Source organism: Asparagus officinalis, chromosome 8 (genome assembly GCF_001876935.1).
Source record: "Asparagus officinalis chromosome 8, Aspof.V1, whole genome shotgun sequence".
NCBI lineage: Eukaryota > Viridiplantae > Streptophyta > Magnoliopsida > Asparagales > Asparagaceae > Asparagus > Asparagus officinalis.
This window is the reverse complement of record NC_033801.1, coordinates 47,742,988-47,762,836: the sequence shown is the minus strand read 5'-3', so window position 1 is coordinate 47,762,836 and position 19,849 is coordinate 47,742,988. Positions and strand designations below refer to the sequence as shown.

The window sequence follows — 19,849 nt, the reverse complement described above, 5'->3', positions numbered from 1 at the left end:
AGAAAATTAAAATTCTACTATGCACATGTATGGCTGGCTTTGGTTCATCCTTAAATCTGTGTCAACGGTGAATAACGGCAAGGCCCTCTCTTTATCTTCATGAATCTTTGGATGAAAAAAGTTATACATCACTACTAGTAGAATTTTCATTTTCTATTTTCTAACATTTTGGACACAGTTCGTGTCTTACTTTTGTAACTAAACAATTTTTGGATTCTTGATATTTTAATGAACAGGGTTCTACCCCTGTTTTTCTATCAAAAAAAAAATAATTAATATCTTTTTTATGACTGAAGACGTTAGTACCAAAACATGTCATCCAGAAATAAGGATGCAGCTCCGAAAGCATAAAAGTAAATCTACATTATTACTTGTATGACTGCAACACGAGCAAGCACCATGCCAATGGCAAATGTTTGCCAAAAGATCATAAGATTAAAAAAAACAACTCAAAAACAAAACTAGCAGATACTCTTGAGTTGCATCAGCAAACTTTTCGATCAGTGTGCTATGACAGCACATACACGAATAAATGGCACAAGACATTTCCACAAAATCAAAGATCCTGCAAAATATAGAACCCGTAACTTCGAGGGACAGAGATCAATAACATGCCCCGGATAGTTGAAAATTTCCCGAATTATTCAGAAAATCCGACTTGTCTGAAGGACAGAGCCACAGATGTTGACCTACTGAAGTACACAACATACTTAGTGCTCAACGTAAAAAATAATTAGGGGGAGACAGAGGGAGGGAGGGAGAGAAGGAAGGCTCAACAGAAATCCGCCCCCCCCCCCCCCCCCCAAATGAATAAAAAACCAGGTACAACTAAGTTAATTTACAGTGACAGATAATGCATCCTCCAAACAGCCAACACCCCTTTTCAGCAGCCTGATAAACATGTCGAAAGAGGAAAGGAATCAATAAATGTGATCATAGTTTAGTTCGACAAAGAGAGAAGCAAGTTATTTGAGGATCAGCTACGAAGCTATTTCAGTGGCCGATAAATGTCAAGTATCCTCCAAGTTTCCCCTCTTCCAATAGTTTAAAAGAGGAAATAAATTCCCTGGATCAGCCAATATCGCAGGCAAATGCATTATAGCTTCAAAAAGATAAAATAAAAGAGATGAATAGCACCTGCTAGTGATGCAGGACAAGTTATCTTCAACTAATATTGTGTAGAGTACTGGAGGTTATAAAGCATCTCTCGACGGAATTCATTGCCCATACGATACTTGAACTTTTGGGCTAGAGACTGTATCTTCTCATCACTAGCAAAATCTGATTCTCGAGAGCAGCGTCTTCTGACTTTCTTTAAAGTCTCTCTTGAAGGTGTAAACCCTGCATCAACCTGCTCATAGAAACAATACCCCATGGCTAGTCAGTTCAGAACGTTCACGAAAGGGAGGATTGATTTAGAATTTTTATGCTTATGACCCTTTTCAGCAACTTATTTCCCTTGTTTAACAGAGCATATACCATTCATGAAAAGGTGTCAGAAATGAGAATAACCTAGCTATCGTTCGTAACCCACAAAAGTGCATGATTGTGCACACAAATAGGGGTGCAGAACGATAGTGTAGAAAGGAGTAAAAAAATATACCATCTGATCAAGCATAGAAATAGCAGCCTTTGGATCTCTATTGACAAGATTTGCTTCAATTAGCAATCTATATGTAGTTGCATTTGGCTTGACATCTTTACTTACTAAATGCTCAAACACTGAAGCAGCTTCAGACGTCTGTCACAGAAAATATTCAAAGTAATCTCAGTTATCATCCAGATTAAGAAACAATTGCTACTACAGAAAAGGGGGAGAAGGCATAAATTATTTCATTAATTTGCATCTGAAGATAACCTGTGACCTTACCTTTTTCACCTTACCAAATGCACACAATAGAGCATTATAAGAATGTATATCAGGTGTTAACCCAATCTTTTCCTCAATGGCCTGAAAGGTCTCGTAAGCCCGATCAAGATCCCATATGTTTGCACAGCCTAATATTACACAGTTGAGAGCAGCAACTGACTTGTAAGGTGTATCTGCACGACTCAAGTTCTCCAATTGAACATAAACCTGACAAATTCATTGAATGGGCCTTAAAAAAGTTCCATCTATGCACATATGCTTATTACAAAATCTTATCCACCAAACATTGAAGGTTTTTAACAGAATGCAATGATATAAAGGTGCAGAACTATGAAGCACGGACACGCATAACATGAAGCCGTGTCGTGTCGTGTCCGTGTCGGACACATGTGTCGAACACACGTATCCTATGTATTTTTTAGGATTTGCCTCGTGTCGGCGTGTCGGATGGCCGTATCGGATCCGTGTCCGTGCTACATAGGTGCAGAATACAACATACACTTTACTTATTCATGGAGCTGTTCATGTATTAAGTTTCGATTTTGAATGAAGTTGATAAAACCCTAACACTGTGATTTAGCAAATGAGTAAAATTTAGCTGAATCTTGAAAGTCATAAAGGTGATTAAAATGATAAATAATAAAGGACTACCTGGATAAATAAATATAGCAAAGGTTTGAGAAGCTAAAGTTCATTTATCACATACAACACTTATTAGTGACCAATCTCAACAGTAAACTAGAGGAATAGAGCATAAAAATTAAAAAATAAAATAACTTTAGAAGGATCCGAACCATCATCCAGAATCTACACAATAAGGACGGACAATAAATGTGCCTCCTTGTAAAACTTTTCTTTTTTCATAAACTAGATGATAGCTGGGTCTTGAACCTGGGGGCTTTCTATAAACTGACCTCATTTTTTACGAATGAACCAGGACTCACTGTCATCTACTTATGAAGACATTTCCACCACCAAATCTTCAAAGTTCTGATAAGGGTTGAGGGTTATGCATTTATACTAACACCTAACTAAGAACAAAACCAACACCAAAATTCGCATGCATTAGTGCCACCATAAAACCCATTTTCTGTAAAAGTTAAAGGTTTCTATTGCTCCCTTGTTAACATTAACCCACATTAATGCTCGCATCCATCGTTGCCAACACCAAAGCATTTTAAGTACAAAGGCTAAACTTAAGATTGCCCATATCAACCAGTTATTTGAAATAAATTCAAGTAAAAGACAAAGCACATGTAGAAAGGAGACTGTAATAGCACAAATTGCCTCAGACATAAAGCTACCTTGTCAATGTAATTTCAGCCAGTGTACGAAGGAGCAACCATTACATACTACCATAGATTAATACAGAGTACAAAGAAAGTAAGACGATGAGTTTTAGCTACAAGGAATTGAGTTGCTTAAGCCAGAAGCAAAGGAGAAATTGGCAGTACATATTCAGATATTCAGAGTAATAAAAGCATTTAATCAAGTATCAACTCAGAACAGCTTATGCAATTTGCAACCTGATTAGATTTCGAATTACATAAACCAGTGGGGGCATATGAGTTTTTTGATAGAAGGAAAATTACAGCATGGCGAAGTTGGTCAAGATATATGCATCAAGAAAACGGGTTCAATCCCATACAGTAATGCAGTGAGTGGAGTATGTCCACAAAAGTTTGAAATTCTATAGCATGAAAAATAATAAAGGACCGAAATGATTTGTCATTTAACTTGCAGAGCTATACATAAACGAATCAAACAAAAAAAACTCAAAGTTAAAATATGTAAAAATAATAATGATAAAGAGAAGAACCAGAAGCGCAAAACATCAAAGAAAATGAATAAGACTCCCTCTGTATAAGTGATCAACATATCGAATACTTTACATGCTTATCACATAATTTTGCGATGTTCATATTTACATGTGGATCTACTAAAGTAAATATCATTTATTTGAGTATTTCCACCTTAATGTGTTGTCTTCCACATAATGTGTCAAGTAAGGCGGACGATCTGCTCCGTATCCAATTTCATATTTTTAAATGTTGGATCGTGTATCAAATATATATTCAATAATAATAATAGTAAATAGATAAAATACCAAAGTAAACAGTGAATTTGTTTCAATGTACATATGTTAAGTATTAATATCAGGTACTACACAATGTAATATCTTTAAAGATACAAGTTCATACAATATTATGTATTTTTGACATTTTTCAGGTACTACACAATGTAATATCTTTAAAGATACAAGTTCATACAATATTATGTATTTTTGACATTTTTCTCATAAATTTACTAAGCAAAGGATATAAGTTTACAAGTTCATACAATATTATGTATTTTTGACATTTTTCTCATAAATTTACTAAGCAAAGGATATAAGTTCTCTGTTTCCAAGGTCTTGGCTCATATAATTTCCAACTAATGTGAATACTAATTTAGAACATCTCTATCTGTATCTGCTAATAAAATATAACAAATATGGATATGGTAACATCTATAAATGCTTTGTATCTGAATAGAATAAACTTTGACTGTGTTGTCTTTCATATGAGGAAATGGACTTAAATAATAACACAAGCAATAGTTCGCCATGAGGCATGCCCTACAAAAACTGTTTGGTTCTTATACAAGACCCTAGATTATCTCCATGTTTATAAATGTATTGCAGATTAAAGAGCACTTAAAATGCACTTCATCAAATAAGATCTTGGAAGACACGGATGTTACATGATTTTTCCTTTCAACTAAAAAATAAATAAAGGCAATAGTTAATTATAACAAAATTACAAGCAATGTAACAGAACATTGAAGTGATGCAAGAAATATTATCACTGCAAGAGTGCAGTGCAGGGCGCAAAATCCCTTTATCCATATATACGCAAGGCGCAAGGCGCAATGCGATGTGTGCGTGCACCCAAGTGAAGTGAGGCGCATACCACGCACATAAATTTTCAAGATAGATGATCAAGCATGAAAGAACATGTTTATGAATATTCACATTTAACACATGGCAAGATAAATAATATCTACTACGAAATCACAGAATAAGGTCTCAGTTTCTAAAGCTAACACATCAAACATCGTAGTGAAGTTCATAGTTTTCCAAATCAAAAAGTCAAGTTAAGACTAATATCATTGAAAATTTTAGTGTCCTGAATCAGACTACTAAAAAGGCTTAAGGGTTTATTTTGCTCTTTTGGGATATGGGTTATCGGGTATGGTAGACACAAGTGAAATGTTAAAGAACAAAAAAATATATAAGGCTATGCCTTGCATGCGCCTTGCATAAGCAAAAGTCACTTGCAAAGCGCAAAAGGCATTATTGTGTCAAATGTGGGGCGCTTTGCCACCGCTCCGCATCGCAGGGCGCATGAGGCGCGCACCTTTGATGACAATGGATGCAAGTGGGTCTTTTTCCATTTATTTGACAATCTAAATTCATCAGGCTTCTATTGAACAAAAATGGTATTAAATCTTCCTAATACAAAGCTCATAGTTGGATAAGATTAAAGCAATATCCAATTTATCCAATCAACTGTTGCGAATTTACAATGCTTTTGTAGTTCAATTTGAATAACTAATAAGAGCTGATAAGGCAAAGCTGTATTATAAATAATTCCGAGACATTTGTTCCTTTCTTAAAAAAATGTATAACACCAATGAGTCAAGACTCTAGAAGATAATAAACACAAAGAAAAACAATAGCAAGGAACATTATATACTGTGAAGTGTCAGTATAAATGCAATTCTGAAACAAACCCTCAGCTTGACAAGTAAAAACAGTGACAATTAATCTTCTTTGAAGAATTCAAGATAAGCATTGCAGGGAAGTGATGTTAAAATTCTTCTAGAAAAGAATTTGAGGCATACCGAGTCCAAGGTTGAGAAACCATTTCTGCAGCAAGCAACAACCAGTGGATGCAATGAAGTAAAAGGAGAAAATAAGTCTGAATCGGTAGCAGTCGTTTTCCCGTACACAGTTTCAAATTCGTTAAGGGTAGCAAAAGCACGTTGCAAATTCCCAATTGATGCATACGCATAAATCTTTGCGAGGAAAGTTTCTGGACTTGGTGCCCTCTTCTGACGAAGGGAACGGCGCAGGATTGACCACGACGCATCTAGAAGGTTAGAATTATATGTTCTAGCTGCAGCACCAAGAGCTGAAACAACTAATCCTTCGTCGACAGAAAGAAGAGTAGGTGGTCTAGCAATTTCTCCATGATGAATCCATCGATAAAGAAATTCCAAAGCATAGTAAGCCAATTTGCTATTATCAGCTTGCAATGCAACATCAGCAATAGTGTTACACATGTTCCAGTTTGGACTCAATGCCTTGTTCTGGTCACTTGTCTGAAAGCATACATACAGATAAGGACGCACGATCAATGTAGGCAATGAAATCAACACAAGAAAATTAAAGACATTAAAAGTTTATAGGTCAGTCTAAGACCTAACATAGTAATGGAAAACATATGCAAGTCAATTGCAAACTTTAAATGAGATTCTGGAGCATATTAATTTATCTGCTTTGGAGATTTGAATTAAACCTGACATTGATACCTTGCATTTCTGTATGATGGTTGATAAAGTGTCCAGCCTCCCAGCAGACAAGCAGCGCCACACACAATCCATGAATGCGCTTGATGAAAGCATGTGGCCAGATTTAAGCATTAAATCCAAAAACTTCAAAGCTGAATCAATTTGGTTTCTTGATATTAAAAGACCAATAACCAAATTGTATGATTCGTCATCAGGCATAATGCCCGTATGGATCATCCTGAAATCAATCGATAAACAATCCTTCACGTTTATGACCGTGAGTTTATTTATACAATAACAGATTAAACAAGAAGTGGTTACAGAATCTAATTTTATTAATACATCCGATAATAAAAAGTCACATAGTAATAGAAACAATATCAACAGTAAGTCATTTAAATAAAATTCTAGGATGAAAGGGGGGCGGTAATTTCCAGATGAATGCTTCAAATTACTTTCAATTTTTGCAGCACATAGAGGGAGAGAAGAATGCAAAAGGAAAGTTACAAATTTCACCTTTCTTCTTATCATATCCTCAATTCCTTTTTACTGCCTCGATATGTATTTTTAGATTTACAGCTATAGTTTATTCTCTCTATTCTAATCCAAATTGCCACGCTATTACTTTTTGCTCTCCGTATCCTATTTAGTTACATCCATATAGATGCACGAATGTATATATTCAAAATTTTCCTTCCTCACCCTAGGTATGTCCTCAACATCAAGAACTAAATAGTTGTGTTTTGTGATTGATCTTGTCACCTGAATAAAAGCAAAAAAAAATTCTTATCACTGAAAATTGGTACAAACCTTAAATACAAAAATATGATAAAACTAATACATGCTTTCAACTGGAATAAAGCAGACTATTTACAATTTAAGCAGCTCCAACCGGACTCCATTTTTTGGAGTCCGGCTGCAAAACCTTGAACCCGGCTGCATATTTGGAGTTTTTGCTCCAAATATGCAGCCCCCCTCCAATTCACTATTCCCCCTACAAAATAACAATAATACCCTTCTAACTAACTAATTATTTTTAGATATTCAACTTAAAATCAACATAAGTTTATTTCTACTAATTATTTTTAAATAAAAGTTTAAAAGTTGAAAATATTTTGTCGATACCTTCAAAATGAGACTAATATTGAATAATATTAATTGAAATATAAAATATCAAGAACCAAGTAATTAAAAATGAAAAAGTCATTATTTCATTATTAAAAAAAGTTACATCGCTTCATTTCCATGTCTTTCCCACAAATGTTCAATCAATGCATTTCGAAGTGCAAAATGAGCTTCTTTGTTTTTCAACCTCTTATGTCGAGCAAGAAACCGTTGGAATCATTCAGTTTCCGTTATCTCCATATTTTCAGCATTTGGAATTGTTTGTGGAGTTGAAATGACAACATCTTCTTGCTCGTCGCGTTCATCTTCGACAATCATATTGTGCATTATAATACAAGCAGTCATGATATCATGCAGAGTTCGTTTATCCCAAAAACGGGCTGGCCCCTTGATGATAGCAAATCGTGATTGGATAACATCGGATGCCCGCTCAACATCTTTTCGACATGCTTCTTGCATCATTGTAAAATATTGTTTCTTTTTATCATCGAAATTAGAAATGGTTTGAACAAGTGTTGGCCATTTCGGATATATGCCATCAGCCAAATAATAACCGACATTATAATTTTTTTCTTGAATTGTGTAATGAGCAGGAGGAGCAATACCTTGTGATAGATTGTCGAACAAATTAGACGACTGCAATACATTAATATCGTTATTGGATCCTGATAAGCCAAAGTATGCATGCCATATCCATAGATCATATGATGCTACTGCCTCAAGAATAATGGTTGAACCTCCATGACGACCTGAGTATTGTCCTGCCCATGCTGTTGGATAATTTTTTCATTGCCAATGCATACAGTCTAGACTTCCTAACATTCCTGAAAAACCTCTTTCTTCGCCCTTTTGCAATAACCTTGCAACATCGTCGACATTGGGAGTCCTCAGATATTCATCTCCATATACTTCTACAATTGCTCTGCAAAATCTCTTTAAACATACAATTGCAGTTGACTCACCGATCCTAACATATTCGTCAGTACTATCTGCTGATGTTCCATACGCCAACATGCGAAATGCCGATGTAACTTTTTGTAAAGTTGATAGCCCAAGTTTGCCGACACCATCCATCTTCTGTACGAAGAAGTTGTCATGCTCACGTACCGCCTCGACTATACGAAGGAATAAACTCCTGTGCATCCGAAACCTTCTACAGAATAGGTTTGCACCATATGTAGGGTTATCAGAAAAATAGTCATGGTAAAGTTGAGAATTACCTTCTTCCCTCCCGCGATTGATCACCAAATGACCAGGAACTGAGCCAATACGCTTTGGCCGCTCTGCCTCTTGAGAGAGATAAGTTATTATTTTATTATTAGAGGCATGTACGCGAACTAAGAGTTCATCTTCCTTCTCCCATTGTATCATATCTTCCTCCCAATCTTTAATGTACTGAGAAAATATTTCGTCGTCGTCAGAAAAAGAAGAAGAAGAAGGTAGATGTGACGGACCGGCTCCATAGTTCATTGATGAAGAAGTTTTTTAAAGAAATAATCATATAAGTTGTGAGTTATTTAGAGATGGATGTAATGTCATTATATAATATGACTCCCCGCATTGGATTCTTTTCAGCATTGGCTTGTAATTCCTTTCGTGTTGGAGACTCCTCACATTGGATTCTTTTCAGCATTGGCTTCTCACCCCCACATTGGATTCCTTTTGTGTTGGAGACTCCCCACATTGGATTCTTTTCAGCATTGGCTTCTCACCCCCACATTGGATTCTTTTTGTGTTGGAGACTCCCCACATTGGATTCTTTTTGTGTTGGAGACTCCCCACATTGGATTCTTTTCAGCATTGGCTTCTCATCCCCACATTGGATTCCTTTTGTGTTGGAGACTCCCCACATTGGATTCTCCTAGTGTTGGAGACTCCCCACATTGGATTCTTTTCAGCATTGGCTTCTTACCCCCACATTGGATTCCTTTTGTGTTGGAGACTCTCCACATTGGATTCTTTTCAGCATTGACTTCTCACCCCCCACATTGGATTCCTTTTGTGTTGGAGACTCTCCACATTGGATTCTTTTCAGCATTGGCTTCTCACCCCCACATTGGATTCCTTTTGTGTTGGAGACTCCCTTTCAGCATTGGCTTCTCACCCCCACATTGGATTCCTTTTGTGTTGGAGACTCCCCACATTGGATTCTTCTAGTGTTAGAGACTCCTCGCATTGGATTCTTTTCAGCATTGGCTTCTCACCCCCCCATTGGATTCCTTTCGTGTTGGAGACTCCCCACATTGGATTCTTTTCAGCATTAGCTTCTCACCCCCACATTGGATTCCTTTTGTGTTGGAGACTCCCCACATTGGAGTCTCCTGGTGTTGGAGACTCCCCACATCTGATCCCTATATAATACTTGCATAATTTTTATATCTCCACCATAACTCTTCTTATTCTATATTCATAACTCTTTACATTCCTCCTTAGATTATGGCATCTAGTCGCGGAAAATCTTTTTTACAAGAAGAAGACCAAGTTTTATGCGCCACGTGGCTCGAAATTTCTCAAGATCCAGTCATGGGTTCTAATCAAAAGAAGGACAAGCTGTGGGAACGAATTTCTGCTTTATTTCATGAAAGGATTTCCAATATTTGTAATGCTCAAAGGACTCCAAAGTCTCTTTCATGCCGAATGCAATTAATTATGAAGGCCATCAGTAAATTTTGAGGATGTATTCAACAAGTCGAGCGCTTAAATCCAAGCGGTGCTTCTGAGCTTGACATTGTAAGTATTTTGAATAACATAAATCTTGATTATCATCTACTATCATGTTATTAATAAATGTTTCTTCCTCTCTTGTGGTAGATTAAATGTGCTAGGATAATATTTGCATAAGATCCAGAAGAGAGAAAGGGGTTTCTATTTGATCATGTTTGGTCAATTTTAAAAGATGCAGAGAAATGGGCAAATATAAGTGTCAGATCGCCTGCAACTTCCAAAACTTTAAAGTCCCGCTCATCTCAGGGATCAGATTCAAGTTCTCCTGTCGTCGACTTAAATGACGATAATGAGGAATATACTCATAATGACGAAGATATGATAACAAGTCGACCGACAGGAAGGAAGAAAGAGAAGATGAGGAGGCGACAAGCAACTGAATCCAACCTCGACTTGGAAACTCTCAATAAAAGCAATTAAGAAATTGTCGATATTTAAAAAAAAAGTCATGGAGAACGAGAAAATGATAAAATAACAATGCACCAGATTATGATGTTAAGGGCCGAAAACGAAAAGAAAAAATTAGATATTCAAAGGGAACGCCAGGAAAGTAAGATTATGTTGATTAATCTTGATACTATTACTGATCCTTCGGAACGCGAGTATTTTCGAATTAAAAAACAAGAGATTTTAAATAGAAACACAACCGGAGGTTCTTCATCTGATATTCCTAATCCTGAATATAGTTATGCAGGAAGTCAATACGGAATACCTGACTACAGAAGCGGTGGATATGGAGGAAATGGCCTGCCCGATTTTTAGTTTTTTTCATGTACTTTATTTTCATGTACTTTCTTTTTCTATGTAATGCCGCTGAATGTAATATATAAAATTTCATCATTCGGAGTAGCTGTGAAGGTTGTTCCAAATATTATGCTATATTTTCTGCTTTTTAAAATTTAAAGGCTCTTATCTATGTCTTATTATCAATTTATTAAAGATAATTACTTTTATTTAAATAATGAGTATATTATATATTATACTTTTAGTATTAATTTATAATATATTTTATATTTTAAATTAATTCATATAATTTTTTAACATTTTATATTTTTTATATTTTTAAATCTATTTAAAGTATTATAAAAGAAATCAATTAAAAATACAAATAGAGTTTCATATAGAGGGGGTGGTTGGAGTGCACCCCCTCTAAAAAAGCATATGCTCAAGAATATACTTTGGGGAGGCTGCATTTTGCAGCCTCCCCATTGGAGTTGCTCTAATATGCAAGAAGATGCAGTAGCAAAACTATTTTGTTGGAGGGTAAGATTTGTGGTCTTTTGGAAGATTTTTCCAGACTAAATATAGTTGGCTAGTCTCTACAAGTTTAAATTACAATCTAAACTAAGATTGACAAGTATTACGATTTGGCAACTTCTTTCAACTTATAATGAACATTTCTCAAAATTTTATATGATTGAAATATTAGAGTAAAAAAAGTCGACTATAATCAATATGTAATCCTCTTTTCTTAATTGAAAGCCAAATTGCATGGCCACTAAGTGCATAACATATCAAATCAGTAGAATGTTAAAACAGCAAAAACTTTCTTAATCTACGCAAGGATTGGAGAGTTTTCCCCGTATTGAATGAGTTCAAAGGACACATTCAATAGAATAGGTCTCATACCAACATATCAGCCTTCCATTCAATGTTACATGAGGAGATCCTTTCTACGCGAGACATGAAATGCAAATATAAATAAACTGTATCTAGAATATTTATGAATTTGTGTCATATATGTTTCTGACATTAAGCTAATACGCATGATGCATCACCTAGCAATTTCATTAAGAAACTCTAACGAGCTTCTTGTCTGGTATGTGTCCTTTCTTAGTTATAGCATATAACCTAATGATTTCTAATAAGTCAGTCAATCCTTTCATGAAACATTGCGCATTTCACTTAAGGGGCTGTTTGTTTGCTCAAAAAAGAGAGAAATTGAGGATTTGAAATCTGACAACAACGCCACATAGGATTTTGATTTCAAGACATTTTCATTCCCCGCGTTTGGTTCGCTGTGTGATTTAAAGAAATGAGGGGGTGAAATGGGGTGTCACGTCAGCTTTTGTAGAAAACTCATTTCAGACCAAAATGGGCTGAAATGGGTGAGAAATGTCACTTCAAGCAATTTTTAATTGCTCAAAGCACTGTTGAAACGACGGCTAGGATTAAAAGGTAATATTCAATTGCTCAAAGCACTATTGAAACGGCGGCTGAAATGATATTTCTTAATTTTTGGATGTTCAAACAAACCTAAGAAATGAATATCTTTGTTTTCCAGCCTATGATTTCAATGTGAAACAAACCAAATAAATCAAATGGGGGAAACCCTCTAAAATGTCCAGAAATGGTTTTCAAACACTGTTTTCTGTTTTTTTGGGAAATGTACCAAACAGCCCCTAAAAGACAAGCTCAAGCAAAATAATAATAATAATAATAATAATAATAATAATAATAATAATAATAATAACAACAACAATAACAATAACAATAATAATAATAATAATAATAATAATAATAATAATAAGCACCAAAAGCAAAATAAAACTTCTTCACATTTTACCTATCGATCAACTTCTCTGCAGCCTCACTCTCTCCGGCCTGATGCATGGCCTTGAGCACCAAATTATAGGATGCTGCATTGGGAGAGATCTTAAACTCCTCCATCATGGCAACCAAATCCAACAACTCTCCGGCCGTGGCCCCCAACATCAAGTTAGCCCTGAGGTAATGATTGAAGAGGCCCACATCGGGCTTGTTGGGCTTCCCGCTCGCATCCAAGTTCCGAATCCAGTACTCAAAGAGCTGCTTCAAATCCGACCACCTCTGCGATGTCATACAGCCAGCAAACACGTCCATCAAGCTCGGCACATCTAGGGTTTGAGAGAAGGCCAAGATCTTGGGGTGTCCGATGGGGACGAGGGACTGGCTGGAGTCGGGGACGGGGCTAGGGTTTCGCCAGTTCTCGTTGTAGAGTGGGGATCCAGACGAGGGATTCGGCGGGAGAGGAGAGATTGAAGACGAATGAGGGACCTGGGGCTTTGGATCTTGGGAGTCTTCATCTTGATGAGAAGAAGAGGGGGGATCGTAGAGCTGAGGCTTCTGAGAGAGGGAAGGGAACGTGGAGATTAGGCGGGTTAGGGTTAGGGTTTTGGGGAGGAGGGATTTTGGGGAGGATTGTGGCTGCCATTAGGTGACCTCGAGTGAGGCGTAGGGTTAGGGTTTTAAGTGGGGGGAACGATGAGGAGATAAAACAAAAAAAGGGCTAAATTGCTGTTAAAGGCTGTATAGTTTGCCCAACCATGCGCTCAAGTTTTAAACATTGCTAAAAAACGCTCTAAGTTTGTATGGCCCTACGATTAAATACCTTGGGGCTTGTTTGATTTGGGAGCAGGGGTGCTAAACTGTATCCGTATCCGAGTAAATCTTATACTTCTATAAAAGTGTGTTGGATGTTAAAACATTTCTTTTAAAAACGCCCTCCAAAACACATACATACATACATCTCTAGCACATCCATACATACATACATTAAGATATATATACATACTTAATTTTTCATAACCTCCCTATTTATTACCATCAAATTTTTATTTACCACCCACTAATAGCATTCCCCGACTAATTTTTCATAACCTCCCTATTTATTACCATCAAATTTTCATTTAACCACTCACTAATAACATTACCCCACTAAGTCTTGACATTACACACTAATAATGAAAAACGTTACAACTATTCCTCTATTCGTATTCGTAAGGGTATCCGTTAGGATACGAATATGGTCGCTCAAATCTATAACCGATAGGATATGGTTACGAATATGGTTTTATAGTGAAATATATGCATCTGTATCCGAAATATCCGAATACATACTAGTCATACTCCTACAATAGTTTCGATGCTTAGATTATGGATATGTTGTTAATTATGATGATCAAGATGTCCAATCTTAGCTTTTTAGCTATAATGAACATACTAACAAACTCTTTTGTATCACGTGAACTATATTTTTCTCAATACTGTCTAGTTTTCTCATATATGTTTTGTATCCGCATGCATATCTACTTATAGATCTGCATCTATATCCGTAACCGTATCCAATTTTAGTGGATATGAATATGAATGTTCATTACCGAGGCATAACCGTATCCGTATCCGAGATAGGTAAACGGATATGGATATATGGTAAGCATCATATCCGAGCCGTATTCGGACCGAATGCACCCCTATTTGGGAGACAATGTGAGTAAAGAGAAGGTAGAGCAATAGGGGATATATTATCCCTGTTTGAGAGGTCATTTGAGATGGTTAATGTGGGTAAGTTAAGATAATAGAGGGGGGCTTTGGATTTTGTTCCCCCAAAATTGGGTGTAGTTGAGGAGAAGGTAAGGGAATGTAATTCTTAAAAAAAAAAGAATATTACACAAAAATACCTTTAACCCCTATATCAATATGAGATTCAAATGGATGAAATAACATGTAATGTATTTATGTAAATTTACATATATTTTCTTACCTTCCCTTCACTTTATTAGACTTTCCAAACGGGGTGAAATAAGTTCTCATTGACTCCCCTTACTAATTTTCCAAATAAGTTTTACATATTCCGTTACTTCCCTTTACTTATCCTATGTTCCCTTAACATCTCTTTACTACGTGTAAATCTAAGCAAGCCCTAAAGTTTTAAAACTGCACTAGAATATTATGAAAATATTCACATGTGAGCTGTCACATGGTTATATGTTGCAGTTTTATACCCATATAATTCATACTAATTACTATTAAACCACCCGACCTTCTTGTTATATCATGCAAATAGTCAAGTGTTTATCCCTAAATGAGGAGCTGACAAGTATCCCACTATATGCCTAATCAGCCATATTTGAAGAGGGATGACTCGAGCGACTTTAGCGGTGGACCCCACCAGGCCGAGAACCTGCGAGGCCGACTAAAAATGCGGTACTTGTCAACCTATCTGTAAGACGAGACAAGAAGCATCTTCACTCGGCCTACCATTCTGGTCGATCCTACTCCTTTTCGGCATTCGGCTCTGCTGGGCTAACAACTTGTGAGGCTGACTAAAATAATGGTGTTTATCGGCCTCCGGTGAGACGAGTCGGAAAGCGGTGTATCGTCGAGCCCCCTGACGATAGTCAATTTCATCACATTAAATGTATTATCAGAGTCATCATTTCTCCAGTCCCGAAAATTTTTATGACTCATCAGACCTTGTCAGCACTATGCGCATTCTGTCACCTATACATTAAATGCCTGGTTGATACATCGCCCTCTGCAGCCGATACATGTAAAGTAAATGCCAACGGAGCCGCCTGCTTGACTCGGCCAAAATGACTCATTTGCCTCTTTGGATCTACTATAAAAGGAAGGTGTTGTCTTGTGACGCCCCTGTTTTCACACATGGCTGCAGTCCAAGGTAAACCCAGAGATGTCAAACCTGCTATGCACCCACACTGTGCAACAACAAGTTTTACCAATCACAGTAATATCCTCTAGTGGGATCAAATAAAAGAGTAGGTACAAAACAGGCAAAGAAGTAGAACAATAATAATAGACATGATAAAGATGATGATATCTCATAAATAAAGGTCATGTCTCAACTAAAAATAAACTGAAATACATATGGAGTCTGAAATAACATACGATGTCTCAACATGAATCAAAACGGAAAGTCGAACTAAGGCACATTGCCTTCACAAAATGAAACTAAACTCTAAGTCTGAATAAAATTTAAAACTACAATAGAGCCTCTAATAAATCTCTCGGGACGGCGACTATGCAAGAACTCTGTCATTCTGCGGCTCTCCGGAACTCCGAGCTACCTGAAAGGGTATTTTTAAAAGAAAAAGAAACAACAACAAGAGCGTCAGAGCGCTACAGCAAGATTACCCCCGTCCGTCCCCAAGGGAAGGGCTGCTAGGATGGAGTGGATGCTCTATCTATTAAGCATAGTCTACCTATATTATTTTTCCCGTATCTAGCGGAATTAATATTCAGATACCTACAAAACCTACAAAACGAGACGTAGTACGTCGAGCGAAATAATCCAAACAAGGAAACCCTCATGTATATACCATATGTCCCGAATCGTAAACATCTAAACATTAATACCGAAATAAGAATAAGCAATCTAATAAAACCAATAATTAGAGATCCATAACACGAGACTGGTACGTCGAGCGAAATAATCCAAACAAGGAAACCCTCATGTATATACCATAAGTCTCAAATTGTGAATCTCTAATCATTGATCCCAACTAAGAAAAAAAAAGACAGTAAAAGAAATAAGATATCAACATATCGTATTTATAATATCTTTCACAATCACTGGAGAGATAGAATAAAATACCAACACATAATTTTGTATACTTTTCAAAAGTAACGTACCTCAGTTATATAGTTTACTGATAGGTCGTATTTATAATCGGTATCTGTCATACTTAGGCTATCAAGTAATTATCTCAGTGCGACAGACTACCCTATAGGTATCGTGAACTGTGTACACGGCTCATTAGTCCCATCGCTATCTCAGTGCATAACATGAGTGCGGGACGGACTACCAAATAGGCATCCTAGAAATACGGCTCACGAACCTCATCGCACCCTAGTGCGGGACGGACGGCTAGATCAAGCCTCCTAAAATCCGACTCAATGGCCTGTACATGTGGAATATCGACGCACTACTTCATGTAGTACTGAACTGAGCTCATCAACGATATCCACCTCATATAAATCTTTGTACCTCTGGCATGTCGATGCACTATCCCATATAATACTGAGCTATGCTCATCAATGATAGTTACCTCATGTATAAACCGTGTATATCTGGTGTGTCGACGCATTATCCCATATAGTACTAAGTTGTGCTCATCTATGACATCCAACATGTATATGCACTATATCTAATTCAAATATGATCAAATAAAAATTTATCATAATCCTCTTTGGATTCTTAAATGTATAACATAACATATTCATGACTATACGTATAACATCAAGCGGCTCAAAACTCCGCGAACGCACCTCAAAACGGCGCAACACAGCTCCACAAAACGAGCAGGAAAAACAGACGTGACATCTGTTAGTAAAACAAGCATATCTTTCTCTAGGAAAACTATTTTTACAAGTGGTTTTCTGTTTTGAAAACTAGATTCACACATCTTTCAGATGACATAAGTTTGGTTCAGTTTGGAGTTCATTTGTTATCCCAAATCTTTAGTTAAACATTATATATGTGCAGCCGTTTTTCTACAGGACATGTTGTTAGTAAAAAGATCATATCTTTCTCTATACAAATGATTTTTAAGATTAGTCTTCTGTTTTAGAAACTAGATACATATATCTTTCATTTGGTACTAGTTTGGTTAAATTTGGAGGTTACTTTCTATTTTGAAATCTCAGTTAAACATGATACAATTGCTGCAGTTTTCTACAGAAAATATTTATTTAGTACATCACTTAAATTTCTCATATATAAATAAAATTATGAAAAACCCTAATGATCATGATCATGATACTATCATTAACAGCAAGAAAAAAATTACTAATCTAGCATTGGTTTATGTTTTAACATCAAAAATTTAAATTTTATCATATCATGTTAAGATTCAAGTATGAAAACACATATTCAACATCATATTAAACATCTAACTAGTTATTTAACTATGGGGAAGGGTTTGGGTAAAGATAATCTTACCTTAGACGTTGTTCTAAGCCTTTGAAATAACCAGCAACCAAAAAAAAGTACAACCAAGCCGTTTTCCCCTTGCTACACGTCGATGATCTCGCCCTCGTGTCGATATTTGCTTCACAAAGCTCTCAAAATTCTCAACTTTAGGGCTAGGGATTTAGAGAGAGGAAGAGGGGCTACTAGGGTTTGAAACTCTAATGTAAGGATATTAATTTTCGTAAAAACACATGTTTATATATATGCAAACCCGAAATAAACTCGTTTGACCCGAACCAGGAATCCTAATCTGACTAGGAAAATGACCTTCGGTATTTTGACCATAACTTTCACGTCCAACCTCAGAATGAGGTGATTAAAGATCTGTTGGAAAGTTGTTGAAAAAACCTACAACTTTGGTCTTTTGAGTTTTCTTAGCTTCTGAGTGCATCATAGTGTAAAATCTATAAACTCTTAACTGGTCATTTTTCTCAGATTTTTCTCGTGCATGTTTTGTGCATTTGCGTGTAAAATCTATAAACTCTTAACTGGTCATTTTTCTCAGATTTTTCTCGTGCATGTTTTGTGCATTTGCACTCATATATTCATATATATGTATCGAATTGATCTCAAATCAATTCCTAGCATACTCAAATATCAATAAACGTTATTTATCATGATATAACATTTTTATTATTATATTTCATAATCATTCAGAATTACGGGGTTTTACATGTCTGCTGCCTAGGGTAAGAAATTTCTGCCAAAGAAAACCCTTATACATTTGAACTCTTCTTCCTCACTCAAGCTCTAAACTGACTTGACCATTGAAGGAACTACCGGAGATCCCAACTCCAACCTCTTAAGTGTTCTTCATGTGTAGAAGAGGACAAATCAGCTCAAGAATCAACCATCTGAGGAAGCCTGAGGACCATAACACCCCCTCATAATCCACGAATAAACCCCCTATTAGATAATTGTCTTCAATAGTTTGGAACCCATCATGGGGCATTTCATTCTTCTTCATACGAGATGGTTGGTTCTGATCGTCCAGGCTAGTTTTGATCACCCAGGCTGATCCTCTAACCCTTCCGCCGATGACTAACACTCAAGCCCAACTAGAGGAGTCTGCTTGGAGGATTTCACGATCTCTTCAATAGCAGTTTGCTTCCTTCATGAACGAACTCCTCAAACAGATTCCTCCTCAGCAGCCCTCTCCATCGTTCGCTCCTCCTCCTCCCCCTCTTGTGGATCAGGCTGAGTAGCAACCACATGAAGACTATGCTGAGCACACCTCTCCTCCACCTCTCCAGCAGGTCCACTTCACCGCGACAACCTTAGCCATAAGCCGAGGTAACAGGGGAGGGACCTAGCTTCGGTCATGATGGCCATGAGCAAACCGCGTAGACGGCTTCACCCAACCCTAAAATACCCCTATGTTGCTTTGGGTCCTTCAGCCACTAACCTAGCGTCAGATAACCGGACATTCAACATTATTGCCGAGACCATCGAAGGGAACACTCTACTCTCCCACTGAAGAATGAATTTCTCTTACAACAAATTCAAGATGCCTCACATTAAGAATATAAAGGCGAGGGAGATCCAAAAAAGCATGAACAGAACTTCTATGTGTTGGCCTTCTTGTTTTGATGATGATTTACAAACAATTTACTTCTAATGTTGTTTGTCTAGTGTTTGTGTTTTTATATCAATTATAGAAAAATAACATGTTGGAGGATGGATGGATTGTGCCATATCGATCATATCAAATGGATGTTGGCGGGATAGTGGTTGAAGCCTATGCAATTCAAGTTGAAGATCCAAGTTCTAGCTTCATCCGCATTGTGTACCAAGTCAAGCTTATTGAAGATCAAGATCAAGCTTGG

General features: G+C 36.7%; 1 protein-coding gene across 1 annotated transcript; it reads right to left on the bottom strand.

Moving 5' to 3' along the window:
- On the bottom strand, positions 343-19,184 carry LOC109821210 (pentatricopeptide repeat-containing protein At1g26460, mitochondrial). The gene is made up of 8 exons (XM_020387396.1): positions 19,158-19,184; positions 12,840-13,459; positions 6,446-6,662; positions 5,756-6,235; positions 1,871-2,077; positions 1,604-1,741; positions 1,138-1,351; positions 343-891 (listed from the first exon to the last, which is right to left on the bottom strand). The coding sequence occupies exons 1-7, from the start codon at positions 19,182-19,184 to the stop codon at positions 1,169-1,171; spliced, it is 1,872 nt and encodes a 623-aa protein (XP_020242985.1). The 3' UTR covers positions 343-891; positions 1,138-1,168.

What these genes read in the sequence shown, in the direction of transcription:
- LOC109821210 (XM_020387396.1), bottom strand. Translation starts at nt 19,184, where the DNA reads ATGGAGAGGGCTGCTGAGGAGGAATCT. An exon ending in CCATCATACAGAAATGCAAG is followed by an intron (nt 6,236 to 6,445) that starts GTATCAATGTCA and finishes GTATGCTTTCAG; the next exon opens with ACAAGTGACCAGAACAAGGC. An exon ending in CATTTGGTAAGGTGAAAAAG is followed by an intron (nt 1,742 to 1,870) that starts GTAAGGTCACAG and finishes TTTCTGTGACAG; the next exon opens with ACGTCTGAAGCTGCTTCAGT.